The 8,577-nt window shown below is 37.8% G+C and overlaps 1 protein-coding gene across 1 annotated transcript in view; it reads right to left on the reverse strand.

Annotated features, from left to right (window-relative positions):
- The window catches only part of LAMA4 (laminin subunit alpha 4), a 142,336-nt gene that overhangs the window by 18,131 nt on the left and 115,628 nt on the right, over positions 1 to 8,577 (reverse strand). The window contains exons 26-30 of the mRNA XM_012804547.2: positions 8,060 to 8,198; positions 7,545 to 7,682; positions 4,967 to 5,100; positions 3,904 to 4,068; positions 2,954 to 3,107 (exon numbers count right to left, since the gene is read on the reverse strand). Coding sequence (XP_012660001.1) covers positions 2,954 to 3,107; positions 3,904 to 4,068; positions 4,967 to 5,100; positions 7,545 to 7,682; positions 8,060 to 8,198 — 730 coding nt within the window. The remainder of the gene's footprint in view (positions 1 to 2,953; positions 3,108 to 3,903; positions 4,069 to 4,966; positions 5,101 to 7,544; positions 7,683 to 8,059; positions 8,199 to 8,577) is intronic.

An 8,577-nucleotide genomic window follows, 5' to 3' on the forward strand; every position in this document is an offset into this window, starting at 1 on the left:
AAGTGTCAGCTAAAATATTCTTAGGATGAGCCTTTTAGCATCGATGTATGAAGGTGATAGTAAGAATCCATTAGGATTTCATGGTATACTCTGAAAGTCTTTCATAGTATCTTCTAGCAAAATCCTTTATAAAGATCAATGAAATTAGCTCTCTGCCTGAATCATTTAGTCTTCCATGTCAAATTCTGGCAAGGATCCTGAAAAACTACTGTTTTCATTATATATGAACAAACTTATTTTATTAATACTAAATAGGAAATTGTGTGAAGAAAGGGAATGTTTCATGGGCTTAAAAAAAAAAGAACCCTTTTGGCTAAGATCAAGTGTAAAAACGTGGTCCACCTATGCTCAAATCTTTGGGGAAACACTCAAGACATAATGGTCAGGGGAAGCTGGTAAAGCCACTTCCCTTTGCTGATAGTCCAGAAACCAGCCTTGGAAAGGAATCGGTTTTTCTTCAGAAAAGATAGTCAAACTCTCTAGTATTCAGAGAAAGGCAAACCAAAACCTCACTGAGGTGCCATTTTTGTCCATTAGATTGGCAAAATTCTAGAAATTCCATCATATTCAGTGTTGGCAACTGTGTGGGACAACAGTTTCTTTCAAATGCTGTTTGGGAGAATGTAAACTGATATTGCCTCAGTATTGAAAGTGCACGTTCCCTTAAGCCACGGAATTCTACTTGGAGGAGTTGATCCTCCAGGAATATTCACAAATCTTTATAGAGATATAGCAACTAATATTCACTGGATGTTTACTTACCGGATGCCTTGCTCTGGGCTGAGTGCCTTTCATGCATGAACTCATTTAACCCACAATGCATATAGCTACATATTTATTGTACCCCTAGTCATGCATTTTTCTAGATTCTTAGGATATATCAGTAAACAAAACAAATGAACCTGCCTTCCAGCAGAGGAGGCAGACAATAAACATAATAAATGAAGCACAATAAATTAAAATGTGATAAGTTCTATGGGAAAATAACAAATAGAAAAAGGCAAAAAGGATCAGTAGTATTGAAGGGAGGCAGGAGACAGACTGCGGTGTTAAATAGAGGGTCAAAGTAAGTCTCAGTGAGCAGATGGGAGCAGAGCAATCCCAGAAGGAGAACTTGTCTGTGCAGGTATTTGGGGGAAGCATGGCCCAGGTAGAAGCAAAGCTCAGATAAAGAGCCTAGGGTGGGAGTATCCATGACTTGTCTTTGGAATAGTCAGGAGGCTGGTGTGGAAGAAGATGAACTTGAGAGGGAAAGGGGCGTGGGTCATAGAGGGCCTCTCACAAATCGTAGTGACTTGGGCTTTTACTCTTGAGTGCCGCGGAAGCCACTTTGAGGAGAAGAGTGACATGGTAAGATTTATATTTATAAGGATCTGGCTGTCGTATTAAGAACAGACTATCAAGGAACAAGACAGAAGCAAGGAGACCTGGTGAGAGGCCATTGCAGTAATTCAGGATGATGGTGGCAAGGGCCAGGATGGGAGCGCTGACACCTGAGTGCATTGTTAAATCTGGACCATGAAAGGGGTGGTGAGGGTTAGATGGAAAGAATGGAAAGGGATTAAGGGTTTCATATGTAATGAAGGCAAATAATACGCATTCTGTGAGCAAATAAGTGAGAAAGACTAGAAGTCTGAGAATGGAATTTTAGAACTCAGGATTTCGATCTTCAACTGTACATGTGAGTGGCTAAAGTGAAGGTCACGGACGGAGGGGAAAACCAGGGTAAGATCAGAAAAACTTTAAGAACTTCCGTGATGGTGACCAAAGCCTGAGATTGTTGCACAAAAGCAAGTGATACTAGTGAATTATAGAATTAAGCAATATGTATTATTTATACAAATTTTTTTAGCACAGAACAGTTTTAACCATTGTAATAAGAAGTAGTTGGAGGTGTGAGTCAACAGCAGATTGAAATTGTTTTGTTGGGAAGAAGAAGTGACACAAAAAAACATGGATGAACCTGGAGAACAGTATGTTACGTGAAGTAAGCCAGGCAGGGAAAGACAAATACCTCTTGTTCTCACAGGTGGGAGCTAAAAAAGTTGAGTTCATAGAAATAGAGAGTAGAATTGTGGTTATTAGAGGACAGGAAGGAGGGAAGGCCAGGAAGAGGTTGGTAATGGATACAAAGCTGGATAGATAGGAGAGTCAGTTCTAATGGTGCACAGCACTGTAGGATAACTGTAGTTAACAAAAATTTATTGTTATTTATTTGTTAACTGTAGTTAACAAAAATTTATTGTTATTTATTTTAACTGTAGTTAACAAAAATGTATTGTTATTTACTCATTTTTAAATAGCTAGACAACCAGATTTGAATGTCCCCAATACAAAGAAATGGTAAATGTCCGGGGTGATGGATATACTAATCACCCTCATTTGATTATTGTACCCTGTCTATATGTATTGAAATACCACTCTGTATCCGTAAATATGTACAATTACTGCATAAATTAAAAATAATTTTTTTAAGTGTTTCTACAATAAAAAAAGAATTGATGCAATGAAGCTGATAAAGTAGAATATCTAATACCCTAAGAATCCCACCTTTTGGCTCGGCATCTGTGGCTCAAGTGGCAAAGGTACCAGCCACATACACCTAACGTGGTGAGTTTGAATCCAGCCCCGGCCCACCAAACAACAATGACGGTTAAAACCAAAAAAGAAAAATAGCCAGGCTTTGTGGGGGGCACTTGTGGTCCCAGCTCCTTGGGAGGCTGAGGCAGGAGACTCGCTTGAGCCCAGGAGATGGCGGTTGCTGTGAGCTGTGATGCCACCGCACTTTACCCAGGGAGAGGCTCTGTCTCAAAAAAAAAAAAAAAAAAAAGAAAAAGAATCCCGTCTTTCCTATGTATACACACTTACAAACTTGAGTAAATCTGCAAAGCAGCAGTGTCTAGTGCGTGTAACATGAGGGCAACTGGGAAGCTGGGGCCGCATTATCTCTTACCTTCTTATTCTGACTTGGTTTCGGCTTTGAGAAATTTTTCCCTTTTTTATGAAGGAGAAACAATGGTGAAGACTCTATGGGACACTCATAAAGGGAGGTATGGACCTTTTCAGAATACCGCTGGAAATCTTCAACCTCCACGTCTCTATCCAACCTGTGTTTGTAACAGGAAAAAACAAAACTTTAAAAGTACTGACCAGGATTACATGATAAAATCTAGGGAAGTCAAAGAACTTCGGCAATTAAAAATGTGTGTGTGCGCGCATGTGTGTGAGATGGATCTTTACCCATCATCCAGTATTTTAACCGGAACCTTTTCCATTATCATTCAGCCAGTCAATACCTATGTGCCTGGTAACACAATCTGACCGATGAACGTCTTTTCCCCACCACACTCCGGATGAATGGGGCTGCCTCTGTGTTTCTTACTTAAATTCCTCCCTGCTTGTTCTTGTACTCAAGGAGCCTCTTTTGTCTTTGTTAAGGACCTAGATTAATGGCTTTGGTTAAAGTTACCAATGAAGACAACATTCTTAAGCTTCTAACAGGAATTTGAGTATGTCACTGTCTACTACAGCATGATGACAAGTACAAAAATAATTGCATCTAGTATTTCAAGCCTGCTGTATGCCAGGAGCTTTATGCACACGTCTCATTTATCCCTTATAACAAGTTTCCCAACCAGGCACTATTATAATGTGATCTGCATTTTTCGGATACAGAATGATGGCTTACTTAGCCAAGATCGTACAGAAATTAAAGGGCAAAAACACCTACCCACAAACCCAAGCATGACGGTGGCTCATGCACACACAAGCTTTTCATCACTGTCCCCCCAGGGCCTCTCGGATAAATTTCATAGTTCTCAGTTTCAATAATGTAAATGTTTTCACTATTGTTTTGATCTTCTTATCAATCATGCAGAGTAATTAATCATAAAAAGATTATACCTGGTAAAGTAGGCGTTACTTATACAGCCTGTGAAATTAGCATACTGGGTTCTGACGGGTGAGCCGCCGAAGTAAAACTTCTTTTCACCTGCTTGTGTCTGTTCGGCTTTTCCTTTGGCAGGATTCTTATTCACATGTTTGCTTTTATCTACCATCAGTTCATATCTGCAAAGGAAAAAGCTCCTTTATCTGCCACATAGCTAGCATTTTCCCTGAGTTCCACGCTAGGTTGGAGAACCAGGCTTTCTCATGGAATTGAAAAGGAACAGTGGCTTAATGAGAAGACAATGCAGTTACCAAGCTCTTCATGGGGCTCGGGATAAAATGGTTGAATATTTCTATATTCAAAAAGACTCTCCAAGCCAAGATTGGAATTTACACCCACAAAGTAAGAAGTTCAGATGATTAGCATCGACATTACGTCTTTGTGGATAAAACAGAATGTACCTCATGGTCATCATTGAATCACATTTGGGGAAGACCATTTTCCACTGCAAAGCACACTGTGTATGGTTTTGACGCTGCTTGGAAATAGGAGTCTAGAAAAGTCTATTAGTGATTTTTTTTTTTGATGCCAGAGCTCCACAAAAGTGGACACGGAATAGTAGGAATCTTCAAGAGAGGAGAGATTTATTTCTTTTTCCAATAATCTTTCTTATTATGAAAAAGAAATTAAATATTATGTATCTTTAAAGTCAGACCTTTTAAAATGTGGCCATGAGTGTAGTATCCTCAATTGTTCAATTCAGTGTCTAAACAAGACCAGTGTTTTTCATCTGACTCCTTCTATGGGCAAAAAACCCAGCACCCCATTTAGTGTGGTATGAGTAGGCTCTTCCCTCCAGGAGATTATAACTTTTATATTTCTTTTAAGTCATTGTACAGTGATTTATTTGACATGTCTTGAAAATAAACAGCAATGTTTTTGGTGAAGGTAAGTCATTCCAATATTTTTGTTTCCATAGCAGAGAAGCAATAGGATAGCCTGTTATTCATGCGTCGTTTGACAAAATCATGTTCTATAAATAGATGTCATGGAAAGAACAAAATTGAGGAGCTGTACCTGGTGGGTGAGACGGAGGTGATGATGAAGTGGGACAGCCCGTCATTGTACTGCTTCTCTGCCGACTGAACTTTGACCCCCTTGACGTCCATGATGACAGTACCGTTATCCAGTGAAATGGAGAACACGTCGGACTGAAATGCAAGCACAGGCCTTTAAGTCGGGAGTCTAGGGAACCAAATGATGGACACACTTTCAACAGTCACTTAATGGTAATGCTTAAAGGAACACATAGTGTGCAGGAAATTTGCTTATAAAATAATTTCTATCAATAACCAAAAAATTCCTGTATTGACATTGCTTATAAAATTAGACATGTTTCCATGGAAAAATGAATCTCCTGTATTTTGAACTAAACATTTTTGGTGGCTTTTTGTTATGCTGGGAGTGGTTATCCTAGTCTCAGTTACTTTCCTACTTTGAATCCTCTCATCCTTTTTGAAAAGACAATATTTGGGTCTCCTTGGGATGTAGCTAGATGACTTGGCAAGGGCAAATTTGTGAGTTTGGCTTTTTTTAATGTTTCACTTTTTCATCTGTGTGGCAGAAAAGGAAATTGTAAAAAATAAGAGTTAATCTTTCTTCCAAATTCTCTATTGCTTGTTCTTAAAATGTTGGCAAATGTTAATCTCGCTTCTCTTTCCTTATATGGGCACAAAACTCTAAAGTCTGCCCTCACGTTAGACTGTGTTCTGTGGACAAAAAGTGCTATTTAACTCACCAGGGTAATCTGAGGCAGGTTTGGGGGAAAATATCCTGCAAAATGTTTGGGGTGAATTCTCAAAGATGTTACTGATTTAAATTAAATTGGATATAAATGTGACAGGGGCAGGTCATATTTATGAAAAGTGAAAGCTGCCTTCATCAATTATATTATGACTTAGCCCATCCATGTATATATTGGTGACGACCTTTCCAGACATAGATCTTAGGGTCACCACAGTGTGTCTCCCATCAATTAGATCTTAGGGTCACCAATCTTCAATTGACCTTAGTTCATTCTTAGAATGAGGTATTTTTAGAAGCAGAGTTCACATGTTCTATGGCAAATCCAGGAACAGAGATGTATAATCTGCAATTCCTTGGATAATCTTGGATATCTGGGTGCCAAAAAAAGTGAATATAGTGTTTTGATGGTTATAAAATGCTTATACTCTTCTATAGTATATTCTTTATACTCCTTTATAAATTAAATCACAAATGTGTTTATTCATAACATACAAATAGGGGTTCTTAAACTTTATCATGTCAGAAGCACCTTTGGATTTTTAGTGATACATAAGAATCCCTTCATAAAATAATGTCTTAAAATGCACGAAACAAAATACAGGGTGGCCATAAAGTTCATGTGCAATTTAAAATTCTGTGCAATTTAAAATTGCCTGTGAACTTTATGGCCACCCTGTATACAAAAGAATCAATATGAAAAAGATAACTGCAGTCACATGTTTATTGCAGCACTATTCACAATAGCAAAGGTGTGGACACAACTTAAGTGTCTGTCAACAGAGGATTGGATGAAGAGAACATGTATATACATACAACTGAATGCTATTCAGCCATAAAAAAGAATGAAATTATGTCTTTTGAAGCAACATGAATGGAATTAGAAGCCGTTATCTTAAGGGAAACAATTCAGACACAGAAAGACAAATACCGAATGTTCTCACTTACAAGTGGGAGCCAAATAGTGTGTTCACATGAAAGTGGAGTGGGATAATGGACAGTGGATGCTCGATGGGGTGGGGATGGGGGTGGGGGAGGGGGATGGATGATGGGAGGTGCTTGGTGGCTATAGTGTGCTTTGCTCCAGTGATGGACGCACTGGAGGCCCTGACTTCACCACAGTGGCATACATCAACACAGCAAAACTATGCTTGTACCCCACGAATATATACAAATAAATAAATAAAAATAAATTGAATGAAAGAAAATGTGTAAGGACACAAAGAAAACCAATTACATTGAAATAAGTTTTTAAACTATTAAAACAGTAAATCTGTGATATAGGAATACATGTACACTTTTAAATTAAGGCATTAAATAATAAGATCTAATGGTGGATCTATTAGATAACTACTATAATTTAGAAATAGCAATGACATTTTGAGATATCTGTGATAATTACAGCATAAAACAAAAAATATCTGTGATTTCTATTAATGACAAAGTCACAGGTACTGCCGATACTACTGTAGTTTGTTGCCTACATTTACGATGAAAGGAAATGATACATTTCAATTACACAAAATAAAGAAAGATGTAATTTTCCCATCCCCCAAACTTGCAGACTCCCCTGAATTTTGTCCATGAACCCTTTGGGGGGCGGTGGGTCTGTGAATTCTAGGTTAAGCACTCCCAGCATATAATATAGGTATTTAATAGTTTATAAAGTATCTGAAATAACTTTATGGACATGTGAGTTAAAATTAATATGAAATTTATGAAAATTCATATTAATTCATAAAATCATATTAACTTATGAAAATTAAGATGAATTTAACATGCGTAAAAATTATTTTTAATAGATAAGACAATTATCACAAAGGAATTTCCTTGGGGAAAAACAAATACTTACCCCTGAAGCATAATAGAATAGTAACCCACTTGGCTGTAATGTTCGGAAATTAAAACCTCCTTCAAAGCCGTCAAAGAAAGATATTTTCTGAACTGAAGCAATGAAACTCTGCCCATTGAAATACACTCTGCGAGATATCTGTGTGGCAAAAGAAGTGAATATAGTGTTTTGATGGTTATCAAATGCTTAAAATGCGAAAATTTCACATCTGGAAGGCCTTGCCTCTTAGTTGCTATGTAAATAGTTTGGGTTTCAACTTTTGGTTTATGCTGGAATTCAGTTTCTCTGCTTTCTCCAGCCTGAATGACACTCATGCCCCTTTTCTGGGCTTCAGATGACCCCCTTATTAAACTGAAGCAAATGAACAAGTTATGGATTCTTCTTTCTGCTAGTGGCAGAAAGGAACCCAATGTGTACCTAGGATCATAGAGAAATAGAAAAGAAATTTTTCAGTTTTTGAAAGCGGTAAGTTTTATCTCTGCTTATTTAAAAGCATTTGACTGAATGCTTCTTACAAGAGAGTCTTCTGGGCATCCATAACCAACTCCCAGGGTTTCTGTCTGTTCCAATAAATTGAAATCTTTCTTTTGGAACTGGAAACCCTTCATGCATCCTCTGAAGTTGATATCTAGGGGAAGGTGTGTCCTTAGGGTCCTGGAAAAGAAAAGTCAGTCGTCAGTGATATAGCCATGGTGATGATGGTGCTGTCACTCTACACATGAAGTCTATGAAATCTGGGTTTATAGACACTTGTAATGGCCTTATAATCATTCACATTCTCATGCTTTCTTTGATAGTACAGAGTAATGTCTAATCTTTGCCTACAGAGAAGTTTTGTTCTGAGGCAAGCCAATCTGTTTACTTCTTTATAGTTGTCAGCAATCCTGTAACTTACATTATCCCATTTTATCTCTATAACCATTTGGTGAGATTAGGAGGGATCACAAGGAATTGACGTATTATAGGTCCAAAATAGTCAATTTTAGACAATTCTGTAGGTTTTAGCCTATAAAATGAAACTAAGAGACAAGTT

Source organism: Otolemur garnettii, unplaced genomic scaffold (genome assembly GCF_000181295.1).
Source record: "Otolemur garnettii isolate 467f Iridium unplaced genomic scaffold, OtoGar3 scaffold00002, whole genome shotgun sequence".
Lineage (NCBI taxonomy): Eukaryota > Metazoa > Chordata > Mammalia > Primates > Galagidae > Otolemur > Otolemur garnettii.